This window comes from Pteropus medius, unplaced genomic scaffold (assembly GCF_902729225.1).
Source record: "Pteropus medius unplaced genomic scaffold, Ma_sr-lr_union100, whole genome shotgun sequence".
Classification (NCBI taxonomy): Eukaryota; Metazoa; Chordata; class Mammalia; order Chiroptera; family Pteropodidae; genus Pteropus; species Pteropus medius.
Genome location: NW_024349519.1, coordinates 9,766,391 through 9,790,618, shown reverse-complemented (window position 1 = coordinate 9,790,618; position 24,228 = coordinate 9,766,391). Strand labels below are relative to the sequence as shown.

Genomic DNA, 24,228 nt, shown 5'->3' with positions numbered 1-24,228 from the left:
TCACTAGTGGCGAATCTGCTCTGCTGCCGCGCCCAGGGCGTTCCACTAGGCACAGCGAGTTCTTGGCAGCTTCCCGGGCGGGAGGAAGAGGCAGCGGCGGTGGCTTGGCAGCGCAAACAGCCTGAACTATCTGTGCTCTCCTCGTCCCGCCCCCGGGGGCCACCAGCCATTGGTTCCAGAGAGGAGGGGGTGGAGGCAGCCTCGGGCGGGCCACTGCAGTAGCGGCGTCAGGTGAGTGCGGGAGTCGCAGGGACTGAGTGCCAGACTCTTGGCGCGGCCCTGGGCGTCCCGGGAAGGAAGGGACGAGGAGGCATTTGCGGAGGAGACGCTGGAGAAGAGGGGTGCCGGCGCAGAGCAACCCGGGCGTCGCCCTCTCGGGTCGCGCGGAGCGTGGGCATGAAGGCAACACCCTCCCGGGTCCCGATGTCCCAAAGGAGCCCGCCGAGCGCGCACTTGCGTCCAGACCAGGGCTGGAGACAGCGCAGAGCCGGGAGCGAAGCCGACTCCATGAGCAGCGAGGGCGGTTACAACTTCAGGCGGGTAGCGATTCGACGGAAATTCAACTTCTCCTACCTGCCGCCTGGGACCCCTAGACCCTGGAGCAGGCCCTTGTCGCAACTGGGATGGGCCGAGACGGCCACCTTCAGGAGCCAGGCACCGGCAGGCGCCCCAGGTAAGTGCCTCCGGAGGGAAAGGATGGGCAGGGGCATTGATGCAGGTGAGCGACGCGCGGAGCGCCCTGCAGGTGCGCGGGGTCTGCCAGCTGTAAAGGGAGCCAGCCGGGGAGATTTTCCCAGAGAGCTGCGCTTGGCCAACTACCTCCTTACCTATTTTGTCCCTTCCCTCAAAGGACCTCGCTTGGGCAGGAACCTGCGTAGGGCTGAACTTGCCCTAGAGGTCAGTTATCAGAGAATTCCGGAAGTAAAGGTATAACTCTTAAAAGTTTGGTTATAATGCCCATTTTCTAAATACTGAAGCTTCTTTGCTTAATTTCTGCTTTTGGCAAGTCCTGGTGAAGGACGAGTGCATGGGGGGAGGCTGATGTTTATTCCGCTCCGGTAGCCGAGCCGTTGTGTGACCTCGGACCAGTTATGAGTGCTCCGGTTTTCCCTTTTGAAAAAGACCCTTGACTCCTATCCTGAGTGTGAAAAAGCTGCAAGCCTCGCATAAGAAAGCATTTCCCTAATATCAAGAAATTTAATTCTTATTGCTGTTTTCCTTTGATAAATTCAGATATCAGTAATGAAATATTTTGAGTTCTGAATTCTCGTGGAATCTTCGTGTGGGAAGAAATCCTCAAGATCTATTAAAGCCCATCTTCTCCTTTGCTCTTCAAAGGCATTCCTTTCTCCCAAGGCGAGCTTGAAACTATATAGAACACACTAGAGATATTTTTCTTGATTTATGAAACTTTACTTTAAAAAAACCCCTCTCTCCTTTTTGGTGCTCCTATTATGCCACAGCCAGAGATGTCTTGTTTGTAGACCAGTTGTGAGGCAAAACCCTTATTTAGGCAGCAGAAATACAAATACTTTGATTCACTTTCACTCATTTAGTTCTGGTTTAGCAAAACTGTTATAATGGTTTAAAAGTGATGAGTATTGGAGGTTTTAAATTTTTCTGTCTAGTCCTTGTCCTGAAGCTGTAGCAGACATAGGGCAGAAAAATGTGAGATGACTAACAATTATGATGAATTTATAGCCACAGTATAAGGGCATAAATGGCGATGTGAGAAAAAAATGTAAAGAAGTAACCGAATTACAGTGCTTTAGGTCTCAATTTCTTCATCTGCAAAATGAAGACACTGGTGAGATAATCTCTTAAAATCTTCCAGATTTAGCTGTGATTCATTCTAAAATGAATGGCAGAATGTTTCTTCCTTTTAAAGTGAAAATGCATTGTTTGTATTAAAGTTACTTATGAATTAATTTTTCAGTTTGAGCTAGCCTATATCTTAATCATTAGCTGTTTTCAATTTGAGGATCTAAGTTTTTTTTATATCATTTTACTTAAAATCATCTGCTTTAAGTTTCAAACTCTGAGCAAATGAGCAAAAGATAAATGTGCCCTCATAGTAGGAGTAGAGTTGTAGCAGTCTATAAATCATTTTCTACAAGGCAGCTGTACTTATAGAAAAAAGTTCCTTTTTTCCTTTTCGAGTCTATTTTTTATTTAGAGAAAATTCAGAACACTTTTTTTTTTTCATGAGTTGGAGAACCTACAATAAGTTTTCTAGGTCTGTTACATTGTCTCAGTATCATTTACCGAGAAGAAATCAAAGTTTTTGCTCTTATTATTTTCTGGGTTGAAAAGTAATTACTATATCTTTCTAGATACAATTGTTTCTCTTTACTATAATTTAATCTGTAGTATCTATTCAAGAATTAGCTGGTGTTTTGACAGGTAGTCTTATACTATTGAATAACCACACCTTATTCAATTTTATGGGGCAAGAACATTTTAGGAAGTACTTCCTTCTTCAAATCAAATCTGCCTATTAAGTCTTATCCAACTATCTATCATTTGTAGAATCCTCTCCTCATCAAAAGCTAGGTTTAAATTCCCCCAAAGTGCCAATCTACTCTATAATACCTAGAAAAGTATTAATATATGAAAATTATAACAGACCCACTACATACAGAATGGATGTTACTCTTAATCCAATTGCTATTTTCCCTTTTGAAGAAGGAACAAAAACTGAAAGCTCAAGAACTTATTAGAGAATTCAGTTTAGGGGTATTGTGTTATAGTCTATGATTGTGAAACCCACTATTTTTAGAGTTCTCTGCTTTTCAGCCAAAAAAAGAAAGAAAGAAATTCTACTAACTGCATCCTCTTTATATATCTGAATGTGAATCTTCTCATCTAAGGGAAGCACAGAGGTGAGGTCATTAAGACAGGCTTTGGGGTCATATAGCACCCAAGTTCTAGTCCTCCCTCCATTACTAGTTATGAGAATTGAATCAAGTCTCTTAACTAATTTCTTAGTTTCTTCATCTGGACAATGGAGATAACAATACTTTGTAAGGTTGTTGGGAGGATTAAGTACAATTATATAGGTGAATTCTGGCACAAAACAAGTGTGCCAGATAGTATCCTAACAAGGACTCATTATCCATCTCTGTGTCCCAGAGAGTCTGACCCTAGGACTGGTGCATAGGAGACACACTGTGAATGTTCATAATAGCTACTATTTATTGAGCGTATTTCTATACTAAGATCTCTGCTATGAATATGTTTGTATATGAATTTATCACAACAATCTTAGTAGGTAGGTAGTATAGCATTATGCCCATTTTTCAGCTGAAGAAGTTGAGGCACAGAAAGTTTTGCTAACTTTCTTGGAATCATAAACTGGTACTTGGTTAGTCAGGATTCAAGTTTAAGTGTGCTTGGCATCAAAGGCATTATACTTTTACCACACATAACATACAGCTCATAATTCCATTATGGAGGGAAAAAAAATTCAAAGGGATATATGTTCTCTCTCTCTCTCTCTCTCTTTCTCTCTCTCTCTCTCTCTCTCTCTCTCTCTCTCTATATATATATATATATATATATCTCATATACACACACAGTAGGATTAAAATTTTTTTATTTTGTGCTTTTTTTTTTAGTTCAACTTTTCCTGTGCTTTCCCTTTTTCCATAGTCTGAGTATCTGAAGCCCTTGGCAGTGGGGGAAAGTATCTATTGAATGTTTTTCCTGCTATTATTCAAAGTAGCATGTTTCCTTAATTATTCCTTAGTTTTATGGGAATCCTGAAGAGTCTGTATTGAAGACGTCTTTCTGTAGAAAATGTTTGTTTCTACTTGCAACCCAAGACTGCTTTCCTTAGCCAGGCTTTTCCTTGACTTGAAAATGGTGTAAATTTGAGTTCAGGCTTACTCAGGGGAGATCAGCATCATTATCTTCATTAATTAATTTAGTTTTGGTGTAGGTCATCAGTTTGCCTAGCTGGAAGGCAGATTTTTCCTAGGCTACTCTGTATGGAACATTAGTGTCGGGTCTCAGATTCAGCCCTTTCCCACTTCACAAGCTCAAGGTCAAGTCTCCTCATCATCCCCTGCAAGACCCTCAGGTCCTGGCCTCTATCTATGTTCCTGGGAGGGAATAGTTGCCCCCAGCGCAGCATGGGCTTACAAATTATTTTGCCACTAAAGTTCTTTTTCTTTTTTCTCTTGTCCTTAGTAACTTTTTTCTTATGATCTCAGCACTACACTTAAAAATATATCTTTTGTTCTTTATTGAGCACCTGGGTGCTTTGTGGTGAAGGACTCTTTCCATCATATGGCATACAAGCTTTCTATAAGTAGAGTTCCTTTTTATAGTTCTCACCATGGCTGGAATACTTGCGTTTTCAACATTCATTTGAATATCTTGAGCACTTTAGAGGACTAATTTCACCTCTGATTGGGGATGGGGGAAGGGATGGAGATCTGGGAAAGAGCAGTAAGAATAATTACTATTCATTGAATGCTGGCTCTGGATCAAGACTGTATGTGTTTTATTTACAATTCTTATTCTTATGACAACTCAGCAAGATAAGTGATAATGTTACCATTTTAGAGAAGAAAAAAAGTTTCGGAAAGTCTTATCTGTAATACTCTATAACCAACCTAAGTTTCAGAGGCAGTATTTAAACCAAGTCTCTCTGGCTTCAGTTCTCACATGCTTGTAATGCTCGTTTTTAAGATGTCCCAGGGCTTTGAAAGGCAAAGTACAATGAAATAACAATTATGTCATATATGTTTACATATGTTAGGGCTAATATTATTTATAACATGAATGAATGTATGTTATATTTAAAGCAGTGGTCTAAACAAGTAATTTATCTAAAGATTTATAATAAAATTATGATGGACATCAATATTGTTAGTTTCTTAGAAGCTGCTTAAAGATGGACTTTGAAACTGGAAAGTCCTTCAGAGGAATAAGAACCAGGAAGAGTTTTTTTTTTTCTTTCTTGGATTGCCTTCCAAGAGCGGTTTAAAGAGTAGTCAGTCAGTCATCTCTTAATGAATAGCCATTCATTAGGGGTCTGCCCCAGTCACTACTCTGGATTTCCATGGTACTTGGATTCAATCCTGATGTGGTCAGGTTTGTACTGAGATTCTTATCTATATGCAAGGACTCAAACATAATGCATTTAATTCTATGGATGTGAGTGTAGTAAGATTCACTAGGTTTGGACAAAAGCTCACGTATCTATTTTTTAAAAGTATATAAGTACCACACACTAACCAATTGTGCCACTGGAGCTTGAAAAGTATGTCAGATAATTCTGATGATTTGCTTGGTTTCTAAATGCCATCCTACTGGCTGCATCAGAATTACTTGGAGTGCTAATTGAAAATTCTCAGCTGCACCCTAGATGTGAGTCAGAATCTCCAGAGGTAGGGTTAGAGAAGCTAAATTTTTAACAGGTGCTCCTGATGATTCTGAACGCAACCAGGTGTATGAACTACTGTGCATTCCCAAACATGGGTAAGCTCCACCTTTGGTCCTGAGCACAGGCAACCAGGGTTTGTATGTGCAAGGCAAAGAATGGCATAGATCATCCCTTAGCCAACACGTCATCTGGGTCCTCTGTACTTTTTGAGAAACTTTTTGCCCATTTCTAGTTGATTCCTAATTTCGTTTTTTTACATCTTCCTTTTCTACTTTGCTCTTGTTTCTCAACCTCACCATGTCCCTGTTGGAGTAGACTTTATGTTGATGCACAATTGTATCCAATAGTATCTGATGTGAGCTCAGTTGACCTCCTTTCATTCCCTCCTCTCCCTCTCTTCCCTCCAAATGAGGTCTTCCTAGAGTTTGAACTTTAATAGTCTCTGGAGCTACTGCCCAACAGCTTTCTTCTTTAAACTACCATATCTCCTTTCCTTGCTGCCAGCCACTTTTTTCTCTTTCTCCCCACTTCCTTCTATGCTGGCTTCTGTTCCTAACACTGGATCAGTGCTCTAAGTCAGCAGTGAATTCCCAAGTGTTAACCTAATAGCCTGTTTTCGGTCCTTAGTCTTAATTTATCGGTGGCATTTGCCCCTTTTTAAGCTCTTCTTCTTCCTTCTTCCTTCTTTCTTCTTCTCTCTTCTTCTTCTTTTCTGGATTACTCGAGATCTCTTGATTTTTCTATTTCACAGGATCTCCAAGCTTCTACCTCTGGCTAGCCCATTTTTCTCCTTTCTTCCCTCCAACCTCTATTTCCTGCCACTTCTATTCTCTAGGCTTCTCTAGGTCATCTCTACTCCTCAGTATTTTCAAGCAACTGCATAAGAAATGTAAATGTCCTAAGGGGGCCAAATCACACTTCTTTTTCTGATGCAATCCAGCCCTTCCTCCTGACATTCCTTGGAGGTGTAAACCAACCTTGCTTTTGTTAGGCTTTAAAGTTTATTTTAAATCTGCCCTTCTCCCTCTGTTTGCTACTCAGTCAGCCACCAGTTCTTTTCGGTTCCTTTTCTTTTCACGGTGGCACCTTTGTCATATTTCAGGCCCACTTCTCTCACCTGTGATGTTGCTATCCAGTCTACAACCCCGCTCCCCACCCAAACTAATTTTCTTAAATCTGGGCACTGATCACATCCTTCCCATGGCCAAAAGCCTTGTATGGTTCTCCAATTGCCTGTTATTGATGTCTGTAATGGGATATTCTAGATCTAAAAATAATCACTTGGTGACTGTTGGTTAAACCTTTACCAGTAATCCCTCAGTATAGAGATGGACCTTTTAAATTCATCCAGATATTTAATCTTACTTGACCTACTAAATAAAAGCTGGACTACTTATGCATTGATTACACTTTAAGAATTGTGTGTTTTCGGAAATAAATAGGGCATTGTTTGCAGAGCATTGTGTAGAACTAGTCATCTGTCCTTGGAGTACAGTTGACAGAGTGGACATTAGCACCAACAAGCATTCTGGGAGCCCACTGTCAGTTTTGTATGATTGTCTCACTTATGCAGGAATAGATGGAAGACAAACCCAGCTGCTGGGCCCCTTTCACGCACGTACCCTTATTGCAGAAAAATTGCAAAACTCAGATAAGCGAGAAATCAAGCAGCACCCGGAGGGCTGGAGAACTCAGTTTTATTATGCTGGCAGTCCCAGAAGAGCTAGTGCTCTGAAAATCTGGGCCTCGAGCTTAGGGGTGATTTCGCTTTTATACTTATGTTGTTATAGTTGACATGGGCTGATTTTCAGACCTCTGGAGTTGCTATGGGTTATAGGTATTTAGGCAATATATCTGTTATCTATACAAAATATTCCTAAGGGGAGAGTGGGTCTGCATGTTTACAGAAACAGGACAAGGAGCTGATTACAGCAAGCAAGCATGTTTTATAGAAGCAGAACAGAGCACGGATTACAAGGTTAGCTATTTGAGTGGAAAATTCCTCTTCACCCATTCACCAGAATTAAACTGTCCGTTTTCACCACCTGCAGCCACATTGTTCTGGGGACTTCACTGAGCCAAATGTCCAGCCTGCTGCACACAAGGCTAGGCTGTTCCCTAGGGCCTCTGACAGGCAGGATTTTGTGTTAGGACACATGTTGATTGTAGCCTTAAAAAGCGCAATGCCTTTCCAATAAGGTTATTTATATTTTTAAATTATATGCTAATAAGTACATTTAAAAGGTGAAAAGTAAGTGTGTAGAACCAGTTGTAAGGTATACTGAGGGGTTATTACAATTTCAAGTGCAATGCAGAATAATGTATATGACGTTATCAAATTATAGCCATATTTGGTTTAAAGTAATTACTTAGAACCCTCTATAGAAAAATGAAATTTTTAAACAAAGTAATCTGCATTTCATCTGCAGAAAGTTGACTAATGTGTAACATTTTTTTCCTAAAACATGCTTCCTTAATGCTGTTTTATTGGTGACTTACAATATGACCATTGGTACTGGGAATCCAAAGATGAATAAGACAAATGCCTTGACCTTAAGCCTAGAAGAGGGAATGCGATATATAATGAAGAATCAGGATATAAGGCAATGTTGGGTGGAAGAGCAGTGATCAGAGTGGTTGTAATTCAGAGGAAGGCACACTTGGGCTCTGCTGCATCCAGCTTTGGGGAAGACTACACAACTGACTTGGACCTTTAGAGTCACCTGTAAGCCTGTGTCTGCTGGTTTATGCATCTGCTTGGAGCTGCCTCCTGCTGACAATCTGGAATTCTATACCAGGTTGGAAAAAGAATTTCTCCGCCAAGTTCCATTCAGAGGCCTATTAATTCCACCAGTATCTGTGTTCTCGTATCAAATCCCTATATCCTCCAAAGTTTGCCTCCTATAATCCCAATAAACCTAGGGATCTCCCAGTCCTTCAACAAATATTTGAATGGTTACTATAGACTAGGTATTGTTTTCAGGCCTAGAGATCAAGGTGAAAAGAATATCCTGCGATGGTTAACGCCAGTGTGGGCTCTGGAGTTAGACTGGCTGGGTTTGAATTTTTCTCTTGTCCTTATCTGGGCGATTTAGGGCCCTTTTTCTTAATTCAGTTTCCTCATCTATAAAATGGTAATATAAATATTATTTACATCATGGAGTTGTTAGAAGAACAAAAAGTTAATATTCTTAAAGGTCTTAGAATAGTGCTTGGGAAATGTTCAAATAATAATTTTTAAGGAATTTTGTTAGGATTGACATATTCACTATCTTCACAGTTGGGTTTCTTTTGATTTCATGTGTATCTCTAAATCTCACACTCTCACTAAATTGTGATTGGCTGTTTACAGTTGCACCTACTGAGTGCTTCTTACTGCCCAAGGTACAAGCTCTTCTAGGCACTTGTCTTCCCATCTCATTTCATAATGCTTTATGCTTAGCCCTCTCCTTTGTCCCTGCCAAAACTGCCTTTCATTGCTGGCCTCTCTTCAGTCTTTCCTTCTGTGTTGTCTTGAGCCACACCCCTTTTTATGTCAGCCTTCCCTAAAGCTTGAATTGCATCACAGAACCACCATCCTCTTTTCCTGAATGAAACCTAGCTTTCTCCTTTTTTTAATAACAAAATTTGTTTACGCTCTCAACCCTGTATTTTTTGTTATTTTTTTTTACAATTTTTAAATTTTTTAATTACAGTCGACATGCAATATTATATTAGTTTCAGGTGTATGACATAGTAATCAGACATTTATGTAACTTAGGAAGTGATCACCTCGATCAATCTAATACCCATATGACATCATACATAGTTATTACAATATTATTGACTATATTTTCTATGCTGTACTTTATATTCCCATGACTATTTCATAACTACCAATTTGTACTTCTTAATCCATTCCCTTTTTTATGCATCCCCCCAAGCCCTCTTCCATCTGGCAAACATCAAAATTTCTCTGTATTTATGAGTTCATTTCTGTTTTGTTTTGTTTAATTATTTTGTTCTTTAGATTCCACGTATAAGTGAAATCATCCATGTTGTTTCAGATGGCAAGATTTCTTTTTTTTTTTTTTTATGGCTGAGTAATATTACATTGTATATATGTACCACTTATTCCATCCATCCACTGAGAGACACCCAGGTTGCCTCCATATCTTGGCTATCATGAATAATGCTGCAATGAACACATGGATTTGCATGTCCCTTTGAAGTAGTGTTTTGGGTTTGTTGGGATAAATGCCCAGAAGTGGGATTACTGGGTCCTTCTTTGTTTCTTGTTATAGCCTTTGTTTTAAAGTCTATTTTGTCTGGTATTGCTACCCTAGCTTTTTTCCTTTTCTTTTTTTCATTGTTTTCATGAAATGTCTTTTTTATCCATTTACTTTAAGTCTGTGTATCTTTCCATCTGAACTGAGTCTCTTGTAGGCAGCATATGTAAGGGTCTTTTTTGATCCATTCAGCTACTCTGTGTCTTTTGATTGGAGTGTTTAATTCATTTATGTTTAAAGTAACCGTTGATATGTAGTTATTGCCATTTTATTCATTTTTTTTAATCTTCTTTTTCTTAAAGAAGTCCCTTTAACAATTCTTATAATACTGGCTTGGTGGTGGTGAATTCCTTTAGCTTTTTCTTGTCTGGGAAGCTCTTTATGTGCCCTTTGATTCTAAATGATAGCTTTGCTGGGTAGTCTTTGTAGGTCCTTGCTTTTCATCACTTTGACTACTTCCTGTCAATCCCTTCTTGCCTGCAAAGTTTCTGTTGAGAAATCAGCTAACAGTCTTATGGGAGTGCCCTTGTAGGCAACAAATTGCTTTTCTCTTGCTGCATTTAAGATTCTCTGTAAGATTGGCTGTAACCTTTGGTGTTTTAATTATGATATTTTTTGATGTGGCCCTCTTTGGGTTTTATCTTGTTTGGGATTCTCTGTATTTCCTGGGCTTGTATATCTATTTCCTTCACCAGATTAGGGAAGTTTTCCATCACTATTTCTTCAAATAGATTTTTAATTCCTTGCTCTCTCTCTTCTTCTGGTACCCCATGATGCAAATGTTGGTACACTCGATGTTTCAGAAGCCCCTTAAACTATCCTCACTTTTTTGGATTTTTTTTTCTGTTTGCTGTTCTGATTGGGTGTTTTCTGCTACCTTATCTTTAAATCACTGATTTGATCCTCCGCTTTATCTAATCTGCTGTTGATTCCCTTTAATGCATTCTTTGTTTCAGTTATTATATTAATTTCTGACTGGTTCTTTTTTTATATTTTTTATCTTCCTTTTTATGTTTTCTATCACTTTGTCGAAGTTCTCACTGAGATCATTGAGCATCCTTATAACCTGTGTTTTGAAGATTGCTTGTCTCCATTTTGTTAAGTTATTTTTCTGGAGCTTTGTTCTATTCTTTCATTTGGGACATGTTTGTTTTCTCCTTTTGGCTGCATCCCTGTCTTTGTTTCCATATATTCAGTAGAGTTGCTATATGTCATGGTCTTGGTAGAGTGGCCTTATGTAGTAGGTGTACTGTGGGGCCCAGCGGCACAGTAACCTGAGTCTGGTGCTCCAGGTGTGTCTCTCATGTGGGCTATGCGTGCCCTCCTATTGGTTGAGTCTTGATTGCTGTTTGCATATCAGTGAGAGGGACTGACCCTTAGGCTGATTGATCATGAGGACTGGCTGTGACTACAGTGGAGGAGTTGTTGTCTAGGAGCTGACTCTGTGGAGCAGGATTCACTTTAGCAGGGCTCTGGTGTCTGCCCAGTCTGCTCTTTGGGTGTGTCATTTGTGGAGGTGGTTGGATGGTACTCTGGTGTAGTCTGAATCTGGCCACTGGGTATGTTGGTTCTCGGGCCTCTTTAGGGGGCTCTTTTGCAAGCCAAGGTCAGCTGCTGCTTGTGGCCTGCTAGAGGCCGTTTGGTATGATCTACAAAATGATCTGCAGATGGTTGCCACTTGTACTGGGCTTGGAGGTGCCTGGGAGAGGCTAAGCTGAAAACTGAGGCCTGCTGCCACTAGTGCTGGGCTTGGGGCTACTTAGCAAGAGGTTTAGGGCAAGCTGAGACCAGATACTACTTGTTTAGGATTCGTGAACCTTTGAGAGATTTTAGGAAAGGCTGCAGCATGAGCCAAGACAGGCCATTTGTGTGGAAAAGCCACTGGAAGGGGCTTGGGTGGGCCTGCAGGTTAGGTGGGGCAGGGCCTCAGGGAATCACCAGAGTAGAGCCAATAGTGTTAGGCAGGCTGATGGAGACTCAGATATGATGCTTTATGACGTGCTTGCCTGCAGTCCTCAGGGTCGGTGAGGGCTCGACAAAGGAGCAATGGCTTCTTCCAGCTCTTCTGTCAGAAAGAAAGCTGCCCTTCCAGCTCTCACCCTGAAGCCAGACAGTTCAGTTCCTCTCTATATGTCCCTGACACAGAGAGAGCTGCTGCCTCAGCACTGGAGCTCAGAGCGAGTGAGTCCATCAGCAAGTAAGTCCATTTTGGGGCCCTTTAACAGGGAAGGCCTGGGGACTCCAGCAGCCCTCATCTCGCTCAGCCACAATCTGCTGGTTTTCACAGCCAGAAGTTGTGGGAACTTCTCTCCCAGGTACTGGAACCCTGAATTAGGGAGCCCGGTGTGGGGCTGGGACCCCCTCGCTCCTCCCAGGGAACTTCCACAGCCAAGGTATCTTTCCCGAGTTTTAACTGCCACATGTGGGTATGGAACTAGCCTGTTCCACATCTCTGCCCTTCCTACCAGTCTCTGCATGGCTTCTGTGTGTCCTTAGTTGTGAGACTTCTGTTGAGCTAGACTTCAGGTGATTCTTAATGATGATCGTTTTGTAGTTTAGTTGTAGTTTTGATGTCATGAGAGGAGGCAAGCACAGTGTTTACTTGCTCCGCCATCTTGACTGGATCTCTGGCTTTCTCTTCTTAACACTGATTCCCTGGTGACTCAAGTGGCAACTGATCATTTCTGTGTTCCATACAGCTAAAGGTCAAGACGTGAGGTCAACCCTCTGTTAGCTTTCTCTATTTGTCTTATAGAAAAAAAATCCTGCATTCAATCTTGCCAGCTACCTCCATTTCTTTTTTTCCCCTCTTTAATTCCCCCCCCCACACACATACTTCCACCCCTGACCTATGGATGTTGCCGTTTCCCTTTAAGAACTGGATCTCTGAAGGTGGGGTGTCTTCTCCCACAGGCTCGGGACGTGCACCAGCGATCAGGCGCACCTGGGGCCAGGCACCCCTAGCCCACTTGGGGCCTAGCATCCCCAGCACATTTGGTGGTGGGGGGGCTGGCGCTCCTGGGGGGCCAGGCACACCTGGGGTATGGTCTGTGGCTCCCCCTGGGGCGCGAACCCAGGACCTTCTGCGTATAAAGCAGACATGCTAACCACTACACTATGGAGCCACCCCTACCTCCATTTCTTCACTAAAGTTCTTGGTTTTCTACTGCTCCTGCCCCTCCAGTCACCAGCTCAAGTCATCTGTTGCTGTTGCTCCTCAAGGTCCATTCAAGGGCTCAATAGATATTGAGTAAACAGAAGAACACCACACTGGCTTGACACATCTTGCTTCGACACAAGAATCTTCTGACAACACTGTCAGAAAATGAAATTGTGTTTCTTTGGTAGTCATGCATTCCTTATTAATGAGAATACTCAAAGAGAGGCAGGATGACTTATTTGCTGTATTATAGAGACAGAACTATGGCAGATGTAACCCTTTCTGATCAGTAATCCCAGTTTACAAACTCAGCCTTCTAACATCAGTAATTCTCGGCCTTCCTTCTGTGTCTACACCATTCAGATGTTTCTTTTAGGAATATGTAGCAATTTTTATACAGGGGTGTATTAAGAAAGACATGGGCATATTATATTTCATTCTCTTTGAGAATTCATGGACTAGATATCCCTTTTAGTTTAACTGTTCCGATTATTTCTGGCATCCTCTCTGATGCTGTATTATGTTTGATTCAAGAGTGTATTGAGATTTGTAGGATCTGGGTTGCTCCTTTACTGAAATGCCCTGGAATGCTTTGTTATGTTGTCAGGAGTTGATCTTATAGCTTTATCATTTCCTGTTCCTGCTGTCTCTTTTTCTTCTTTCATAGCCTTTTTCTTTGCCTACTGTTTCCCTCTATTAGGACTTGGCTTTTAAGGTCAAAACTAACAAAAGTCCTCCTCTTTTCTGCTCATCTCTAATGGGCTTGCCTTAAAAAATAATCTGAGAAGCAGTAACTAGGAACGATCAGAAGCTAGATTTTAGCTTCCGGCTCTTATAGAAAAATATGAGACTGTGGAATATTTGACACCTGAAATATCACTATTGTTTTCCATCTCTTAATGTATTCCATCAAACCTAAAATGTACACTTTTTCACACTTTTAACATCTCTGAAATTGTGATGCTTTTTTCAATTAATGGCATTTTAAAAATTGTGAGACTTTGAAATGTAGACTGGCCTAAATTTTAAAATATAATTACACAATATCTATTGCCTCTGGATAATAGTAAAGATTATGAAATATATTCCAGGATTATATAACTGAAAATATTGACTCACAATTTCCTCCCTCCCCTCCATACTATATGTGGCTATCCCTTTTATATCTCTGCTTGCTTCTTTAGCTCTTTTAATAATAATCCGAAGAATCATCATCATAATAATAGCTATCATTTATTAAACATTTACTTTGTTGGTCAGACACTGTCCTAATTGCTTTATGTGCATGAACTCAATCATCACAAATAGGACCCATTATCCCCACTGTACAGAATAGGAATCGGAAGCCCAGACAGATTAAATAATTTGTCCAATAATTTGTTCACATGGCTGGGGGAGCCAGGATTTAAACCCATGTTCTTAATCCCTACACTTTTTATCTCTCATAACTTTTTTGTTCTTATTGTCAGTTTTTAACATCTCTAAACATAAAGGTGCTAATTGCTGATCTTTACTAATGGAGAAAATACTTTTCTCAGATATTTTTATCCAGTTTACCCAGAGTATTAAATATAGAAGCAATTCTCTAATCAACTGTATCTACTGAGTGAGGAAAAGCAAACTTTCCAAGGAGAAAGAAATACATATTCTTAGAAAAGAGCCAAGAAATGGAAACAAGAGTGTCTTCCTGATCTTTGTGGTGCAACCAGAATTCTTGGGAAAACCTAATCAGGCGCTCTGCTGCTCTTTCTAGGAACTCGTTTGACTACATTATGTCATATCTCATTAGCAGAGTGATAGTTGCCTACTAAACTTTGAAGTTATGTAAATGATATTAATTTTCAAGAATCCTGTTAATTTTAGATGTTCTGCAAAAACAGGCAAAACTGCATTTCTTCTTTTTACCCCATTAAAAAAAAAGAACTATAATGAATGGCTATATGATAGAATGTGTCTATATAAATACGCACATACATGTATGTATGTAATACTAATATATCAATATCATGATTCGAGTGGTATATGTTGGCAAACCACTTTAATTTTCCTAAGAGAGCTATGCATAGCTTTTCCCCCATTCTTTTAACATTGTAGTAAAAATTAGGTGTGATTTATTAACCAATGTCACCTCAATAATTTTAATAAAATATAAAAGGGGGTATGACTAATCATTCTTAAAAATGCTGTCCACTGTGCGAGAACTAGGGAACTGAGTAGGGTGCTAATTAGAGCCCCTCTATAGTTCTGGTTATGAAAACAGTGAAAAGAAGGGAAGAGAAGAATTCAGGGGGAAGCAGGGAGGAAACTGCCAATGATGGCAGTCATTGTTCTGAAGTCAGTGTGGTGCCCAGTTTGAGCTCATTTTCACTGGGAACTCATGCCAGTTTCCATGTTTTGGAACTGAATGAGCACCTTGTATGTTTTTGTTAACCTGGGAGAATTGCTTTAACCACATTGTGGGCATTGAAAAGGTAGAAAAAAGAAATAGAGAATTAAAAGATATGCACATAAGCCCCACTGTTAGTGGGCAGCTGACATCACGCAACGTTATGAAAGCTCTCCGATGAGCCTGAAGGCTGGAGTGGGTGCTTCTGTCCCTCACGGTTGTGATGGTGGCTTATTTTTGTAAACTTAAGGAAACTTTTTCTGGCAATTGCATGTATCACTGATGCACTGAAAGCCCTTATTTCAGGATATTTATTCCCACAGCCCTTTTGCTAATTGTCTATTTCTGGTTGAGACTTGTGGGTCCCACTACAATTTATACTTTTTCATGTGAAAAAGGATTTTTATTTTTATTTCTTGTTTTGGGTCCCAAAGCCAATTTCTTACAGTTAGTTTCTGCACATGTTATAGTGGCTCATTCAAAAAATAGGCTTTGTGATGGACTTTTGGAAAAATTTAATAGTTTGTTTGCTTATTTTCTTTTATCTAGAAATTATCCCCCAAGAATAGATGAAGAAAATAATTTCCCTTTGTTATTTTTTTCTTCTAATATTTTCTGTTTGCTTATGTGTAAGTGACACCACTTTTTATTGTACGCTTGAAAGCCTTCACTAATATGAAATTTTAGTCCCTTGAAACCTTACTTTCAGTGTTTGAAAAGTATTGAGTTGATACATTTCACATCTTTACTTAAATTCACCTTCTTGTTGAGGCCTTTCCTTCGCCACCTTATTTAAAATGGGAAGCTCCACTCCCATACTCCTTACCTTGTTTTATTTTTCTCTTTACAACACTTACCGCTATCTAACTCTGTATTTTTTAAATCTTATTTTCTGCCACTGTCCTTCCCCCCCGGTACACACATAAAACCCCATGAGAGCAGGGAGTTTGTCTGTTGCAGTTTCTTTCTTTCTTTCTTTCTTTCTTTTCTTTCTTTCTTTCTTTCTTTCTTTCTTTTTTCTTTCTTTCTTTCTTTCTTTCTTTCTTTCTTTCTTTCTTTCTTTCTTTTTCTTTCTTTCTTTCTTTCTTTCTCTCTCTCTCTCTCTCTTTCTTTTTATTTATTTATTTTATTTATTTATTATTTTTTAGGGTAGGCCACCCTTGGTTGACCTCACAGATTGCAAGGACCTTGTCAGCTTACAATCCCTTATTTTTTTTTTTAAAATTTTTATGCCTACAGCACCTGGTCTTCCTAGGTGGTCTCCCATCCAAGTACTAACCAGGCTCGACCCTGCTTAGCTTCTAAGAAAGATGGGATTGGCTTGTTCAAGATGGCATGGCTGTAGACTGCAGTCTCTTTTTTAAAAGCAGGGTACAGTCAGGATTCCCAGTATGGAGACCACTGAGCTTAGCCCCGAGGACTGCTTCTCAGCAGCTGGTCTGTGAGACAGGGAAGGAGGGGGTGGGGTGTGTGTTTGGGGTGGGTGGTGAAGGTGAGCATTGCACAGACCTTAGAAGTAGGATGCCAGGCCCTTTGCACCAAAGCACCAGCGGCCATAGCAATTGGGAAACTGTGGGCTGCTGTCTTGACAGAAACAGGTGAAAGCTGAGCATGAGATCAAACTGATTTAAGTAAGGATAAGGTAGAGGAAAGAGTTGGCATGAGGCCTTCAGTTCATCAGGTTGAGAGCTGTGTCTGCAAAGAAGCTTTCTACATCATCTCTTTTAGTAATTTGTCGGATCACTTTGACATGAAAACAAACCTTTCCGTTAGCATCATGAGAGCGAGGACTATACCAGTTTTGTTCCCTACTGTTTCTTGACTCCTAGAAGAGTTCCTGGTTCTTATTAGCTGTTTGTGAAATTCTAACTGAGTGAATGAGTGAATGAAATCTTATGTTGAGTGCTACATTTTCAAAGTGCACATTTTATGCCAGCCCAATGCCTAATATAAATATACTAAACCAGTAGTTCTCAGCTTGGGCAATTTTGACTCTCAAGAAATATTTGGCAATGTCTGGAGCTACTGGTATCTAGGGAGGAGAGGTTAAGGTGCTGCTAAACATCCTACAGCCAATATATAAAGCTTTTTCATCTTACCTCCTTCATTTTTTTCTTCACTCCCTTTTTTTTCCCCCTAAAATAGAATTCCTTTAAATAAATTTCCTTGGTACTTTGATAGATGATCCAATTTAAAAGTGCTTTTAACTATAACTTTCAAAAGTGTACCTGTTTTATGTAACAAAGTATCCTTTAATTATAGCTATTGAAGTTGTGCCACTGTTGTTTCTTTGAGACAAAGTTACATCATTGAAAATCTCTATCATGATTGGTGGATGGGGTGCAAGGGAACAAAATCCTTTGGTAAAGCAAAGGGATTTGCTATCTGATACTATAGTTAACCTGAACTACATAACAAGCTGAGCCTTTTCCCTTGTTTTTCCAAGGTTCCTCACACACTTCATCCCTTTTTAGCTTTTTTCATTAATAGTACATTCTAAAACTTTCTATCTACACTTTTAAAATGGAGGAGAACCTTAAACCACTGTAATTTATTCCTCTTGTGTTAGCTTGCATTAAGATCTTCCTTAGCTACAGAAAAGTTGGTTCCTTTCCTGGTAAATTTCATGCCAATGAGAATAATTTTAAATTCTTATGCTAAATTAATTTCTTAGCTACTTTGAAATAGTATGGCCTTTTCAAAGAAGAAAGCTTTAATCACACTGTCTTCTTTAGGAAGGCCATTTCCTTCATGTAAATTAGTATTTCAGAGCATCTGGGCCTACTCTGGTTTCTTTATGGGTATAATTAACTTAATTGCCTTCCTGGTGCTTTATGTTAAGAAAATGGGAACTACTTGAAACTTCTGAAGATATTAACATTTAGAATATGAGTAACTTGTGAACAAGGTTCAAATTTATTCTAATTTAAAAATCTGCACAATGTGGTAAGGCACCATGTGGTATTCTGACCGAATTTTGTCTATACTTCATATAAGTCATGGAGAAGTGAGTAAGATTTTTAAAAATCGAATGTAGTGGTGAATGAAAGAGAATTTCTGTTCTTAGAGGAGTAGCTTCATTTCTTAAAAGTATGATAAAACTAGTTGTGCTAGCTGGCTCAGTAATCAGGTCTGTGGTCAAATCCTGCCTCTGGTGATTTACAGCTTTGGGCAATTGCGTAACCTTCCTAAGGCTGTTTCTTTACAAAATCAAGATAATGAAAATATTTGGTAAGGTTTCAAATGATTAAATTAAGTGATGTATATAAAGCCTGGTACCTTTATATATTCGATACTCAATAAATGCTAGCTACAGATTTTATTTATATATGTATAGGGTGTTTCTGTATATTTTAATTGGTGATTGGAATTGGTCTGGGCCCTTCTGAGGATATCTGATAAATGTAATGTGGCAAAACTTATAGACAGGTTCCCATGGTATTTATTTGTGTAGAACCAGCAGATTTCACATTTGCAGATGTTTGTATTTGCTCCTAAAATCTTAGAGAGTGAAGTGATATTAACATGTCATATGTATTCCCTCTTCTTCTTTTGGATGTTTTGTATTTGACCAGTGTCCTTTCATTTTCAGAGAAAGTGAAATCTTTTCCAGATGCACAATCCTATTATTGTGCATTATTTCACTGTATCATCTCACATATAACATATACATTTTTCATGGTACATTCTTTTTCATCATGAAAATTATTTTTTCAGAATGTTATTGATTTCAGTGATGGAGGTAGAAGTATGCAGGAATGGTCCTTGAACCATTTCTTCTCATCTTGGAGAACATTAAATTCTCATTTCTTTTATAGAAATGGTTTGGAAACATATAACATCTAATAACACTACTTACAAAGGTCAGACTTGGGATAACAATAGTATCCACTAGGACATTAGCCCAAGTTGAAAAAGAAAAAAGTATCTGCTCTTAAAATATTGTTGAAAACTCTGAACTTTATTCATGTTAGCCTTCACTCAGCAAATTCTTTAATAAGCTTCCTTTTAGTTTTTCCATTGCTCACAGTGGATGAAAAGTCACAGATTAGGAGAGAAATAAGAGTGGCTTTGGAGGGAAGTAGCTACAACAGTATGCTTTTAGATGTTACAACAAATTGACTGACAGTCCGACATGATGAATAGAAAAAATTTCCAACAGTACTACCCATTTCAATAATGGATATTTACAATTTTTTTCATCAAAAAAAAAGTTTAATTCTTAGCACTGTAGACAGCAAGATAGTATATAATTTCCCAGAAATGTCAACCAAAATATTTTTCAATTATAACTTCATGTACCAGAATAGGTATATAGTGTAACATAATCGAAATGCATTCTGGTCATTAAATCACCACTAGGCTTCTTTTTTCTCCTATGGATTCCATTGGCCCACCTCATGTCTTCCTGGGATCAAAAGAAACAATGCAGATAAAGGGTCTTAAAGTTCTCTACAAATGAAAGTGGTTGGTAAACAAAGGATTTTCCTTGTCAACACTGATTACTGTGATTAAGATGATCATCAACAAGGTATTTTGTTAGTGTAGGATTTCTCGTATTGGCATTATTGATATTTCAGGCTGGATAATTCTTTGTCATGGGGGCTGTCCTGTGCATTGTAGGATGTTTAGCAGCACCCTAACCTCTCCTCTCTAGATACCAGTAGCTCCAGACATTGCCAAATATTCCTTTGTTATGGCGCGAACAATTCTGAGACCCACGGAGCCAATTGAGATTAATTATGAGCCTTTATTAGCCGGCTGGCGACTGACTCTCTACCATGCAGGGCTAGAGGAGATCAGCCCCGAGCTTTCAGAGGAGGCAGCTGATAAAGCTTAAGACCATATCCTGGTGGTCTCCTGAACAAGCAAGCAGATTACAGAAGTGGAAGTTGGCTGTTAGCATATCTTTTCCCGGAACAACACCCTTAATTAACAAGTAAATGGATTACAGAAGCAGACATTGGCCATCTACATATTTTATACAATACACTTCCTAAACCACGCACAAGCAAGTAGGACAACTTCTGATATCTAAAGATATTTCTTCCCTGTAGCTGACTTAGCTAGTTGGCTCACTTGAAAATTTTCTACCCTTAACACCTGAGAGTGAAAATTGCCTAGGCTGAGAACCACTGGGTTAGTGTAAGTATATGTAAGTTAGGTATGGACTTAAAACCATGTGGATCGCTAATGTCGTTTTAGCTATGCAGGACCTCCAGTTACCATCATCTCTGCTTGGTCATTTTGGGTACCTTCTGTTCTAATTTTTTTTTTTGGAACGGAGAAGGGAACTGCCTGTTTTTGGAATTGCTTCTTGCTTCTTGTTTTTATTGTGACTTTAATGTACTGGAAAAGATTTTTATGACTCACAGGGAAGTATACGTCATCGTTTAGTTTCACTTTACAGGCAATTTCTAGACTTTTTGGTGGGTCATATAATTCTAAGGGCCACGTGCTGGTGGGAGAGAATACGTGCAACTTGCCTAATTTGTACCTGGTGTTCCACAATAGGTGGTACTCTCGAAACCCATCTCTGTGGACATGCTGAGCTGTGTGTACGCGGTAGGGCAGAGTACCAGAGAATCTTATCAGTGAGATGAATGTCGCCAGCCTTGCTCCCATGGCCAAAGAGGGTGTTAAAAGCTTACTTTCTCATTTCTCCTTTTCTCCTCATTCCATCAAGAATTCTTTCATTTCCATATTGGTTTTGCAGGGGTATGAATTGGAAAAGGGAGTGGGCAGAAGAACCATAGGAGGGTAGGGTTGTGGGAAATGCTTGAGGGAGAGTTTAAACAGGCCCAGGAATGAATGTAGAGTGTTAAGAAGTGCTTGAGAGAGCAGAGGGGGATTTTAGGAGATAGTGCTGCAGAGTGGACACTTTATTTGTAGCGTTTTAGGGCCTTCTACATGCCAAGCCCTAAGCTTTAAATATACAGCTTTATTTAATTCTCCCATCATTTCGCTAAGGTGCGTACTGTTACACTTATTTTACACATGAGGAAACTGAGGCCTCTGAAAAGTCGCCAACTTGCCCACAGTCTCATATCATAAAATAGTAGAACCAGGACACATTGAGTCTGGTCCAGGTGTAAAGCCCACAGTCTTAACCACAGCATTCATTATTCAGTTAATATGCTGTTAGAAATTACATTTCCAGTTTATGAGATTTAGATATACAAAACAGTAGAAACTTATCTTTTGTCTGGATTAAGCAAAAAGGAACTGAAGTACTTTGTACAGGGGGTGGGTTGTGGGGGTGGGGGTGGGGTGGGAGGGAGGAAACAGTGCTCCCTGCCCTGTGTGAGTGAGTTCATGTCTTCTAGCAGCATGACTTCTTTCTTTCTGTCTTCCTTGGGTGTGTGCACCTGGCTTCCTGGTTTCAGTTAGTCTAAGTAGATGTTTAGGTAGATTTTTTTTTTTTTAGATAAATATTTCTAAGGGTAGGGAGAAGATTACAAACACTGAAACTGTTGTTTTATGGTAAGATAAATGTATAAACCACCCACACATATCTCAAACTATCGTTCTTGCCCACTGACATCTACATAAGTAAAACCTCTGGATCAGTTCTTTTCTTAGAGAATTACTTTAAGTGATCCAGATTTTCCAGTACTTGGCTAGTAGCTGCCTGGTTTTATGGTGTGTTTTATGATAAATGAATTCTCTGTCCCTCCTAGTTAGGCAAAGTCCATTGAACCATCAGCTCAGAGATGTGGTCACAGTGGCTCAGCTCAATCCTGTCCCCAGCTATTCCTCAAGCAAAAGTTTTATCTTCAGAGCTCTGTCCTTGTTTGTAAGCTGTCACATTTCCTCAAAGTGTTTGCTTGTTGTTATGGCCAAAAAAAGGTTTGTGAAGAACAGACTATCAGGTCAAGAAAATATGTTATTCCGGGAGAACATAGTACTGATAGTCATCAAAAAGCCATAAAGAAATGAACGATATAACCTTCAAGTTCAGTGTTTTGCATTTGATTGTGAAGAAAGACAGTTTTGAAAAAGGAACAGTATTTGAAAGGGCTTAACACCAAACTAAAGTAATAAATGATGATTTTAAAAATTGACAGGTTGATTTAAAAAAAAAAAAACTTCAGTGAAATATAGTTCAGATACCATACAATTAACCCATGTAAAGTGAACAGGCTGATTTCTGAGGCGGGAAAACTTTGGACTGTTTCTATACAGTTCCATAAAACTCTGAATTAGGCAAAGATTTGTGACAGAGGAATTTTTTCACTTCAAAAGTGTTTAATCGTAGCAAGACCTGAGGTGAGGCTCAAACAAAGAATAGGTGGCATTTTTTTAGAATTCAGCAGAAAGTTTTTGGCAACCTTTAAGAAGACTCTCCTCCCTAAATTTGTAACCATTTAAATGCTTTCTGCCAAATTGTATTACATATATTTGAAATGGTGATTGATAATGTAAATAGGTATGGTCGACTTACAGGAATATCTTTCATGGAAGCTTATTAGCAACTTGAGGTGGAAGGAAAGGGTCACTGATGAGTAGGTTCCCTTGCAAATATGTACCTTCTAATATTTACCGGTTGAAGACTTTTGGATGTGTTTGTGAATTGGCCTTGGAAAAAAAGTGAGACCAATGAAGTGTGAAAATGGTTCAAAGGTCCTTCAAGAGATAGGAAAGTGCACACTTGCCATAATGAGATTTGTTAGAAAAAGAAGTTGGTAACCAGTGAAGTTTTTGGTGAAATCTCAGTCCGTCTAGTCCTTATAGGAAGGAAAACAAAACATTTAAAAAGACATGCAATGTTTATAATATGGCTCTTTATAGTTAAGTTTTTTTATATGCTTGATATCTGTAAAAGCCTGAGTCAAAATTTTCTTTTTATTTTGCTATTTCTGTGCTATAAAATAGGAATTTAGGAAATTTGACTCTGCCTTACATAATTCTTACCCTTTGACCATTGCTTAGGAATGATTAGGTTGCAAATTGGAGTTTGCCTCTAGTACAATGGCTTTTTATATGCATAAGGGCTGAAGGAAAACAGTTCATGATAGCATTATTGAATACAATGTATTGTTTCTATGGGTGCCGAAAAACGGCTGTCAGAAAATATATTTGTTGCACTTCCTCAATAGTTCTTTATGCATTGGTTTTTTGGGAACCGAACGTTAGTAACACATCTCATGTAAACAATCATTTTGAGAATGAGGCATAAGTTGATACTGGAAGTTAGGTTATACTGCAAGTTGTGAAGAAGACACATTTCATTTCCAAGAATCTAAAATCTGGATTTTAGATTCTACTGCCTATGGAACTTCTAATTTTTCTAAAGATGCCTAAAGATGGGAATTTTGTGTAAAATGTCTTAATGGTTGCAAGTAATTTAAAATGTTACGTTGTTTTGTGGAACTAGTAAACCATGCTTATGGGCTGGCTATGTGTCTATGTGACTCTCCAGCCTACGTGGTGTGGGTCATGACTCTGCCTTCAATGGGGAGGAGAGACATCAGTTACCCAAGCTAGGCCTAGGGTGCATGGAGTTGCCAAGGACCTGAAGAGGAGGGAACAGGGAATAGCCCACAGAGGAGGAGACACTGGTCTGGGCCCCGAAGGTGGGATTTAGAGGTGGGTGGGTGAGGGGCATACATTCTTTTCAGAGGGGGATGCTCAGGCTGGTTATTGTGAGCAGCAATTAGTTCAGTGTGCTGTCAGCCTTGAGCTGTGGAGATATTCCCAAGTAGAGGACAAAGCAAAGCTCTTTACATAATCTGTGTGAGCCCTGTACCCCGAAACCTCCCCACATGAATCATGTAGTGTAGGTCAAAAGAGATCATGAAAATTTAAAAATAAGGAAAATCAGCTTTAAGATGGGTCTCCTTGGCCAACCAGATTGTTAACCCTTAACAACTTTTCTGTATAGTGGAGTTCTTACTTTTCTATAGTCACCCATTTTTCATCTGGGGGAGTCACTGGCTGAAAATAAAAACCTTATACATCTTTCAAGTGAAGAAGATATTGGTTCAATACTGGAAGAATTTAAGTTTTCAGTGCCTTAAAT

The 24,228-nt window shown here is 39.4% G+C and overlaps 1 protein-coding gene, 1 non-coding gene and 1 pseudogene across 2 annotated transcripts in view; 1 reads left to right on the top strand and 2 right to left on the bottom strand.

The window, feature by feature from the left end:
* The first annotated feature begins 233 nt into the window (after positions 1-233).
* The window catches only part of FGD4 (FYVE, RhoGEF and PH domain containing 4), a 169,196-nt gene continuing 145,201 nt past the window's right edge, over positions 234-24,228 (top strand). Inside the window, exon 1 of the mRNA XM_039882340.1 lies at positions 234-673. Coding sequence (XP_039738274.1) covers positions 397-673 — 277 coding nt within the window. The 5' untranslated portion in view covers positions 234-396. The remainder of the gene's footprint in view (positions 674-24,228) is intronic.
* On the bottom strand, positions 12,712-12,785 carry TRNAI-UAU (transfer RNA isoleucine (anticodon UAU)). Its single transcript has one exon. It is a non-coding gene; the product is annotated as a tRNA-Ile (tRNA).
* Positions 16,437-16,553, bottom strand: LOC120618770 (uncharacterized; annotated as a pseudogene).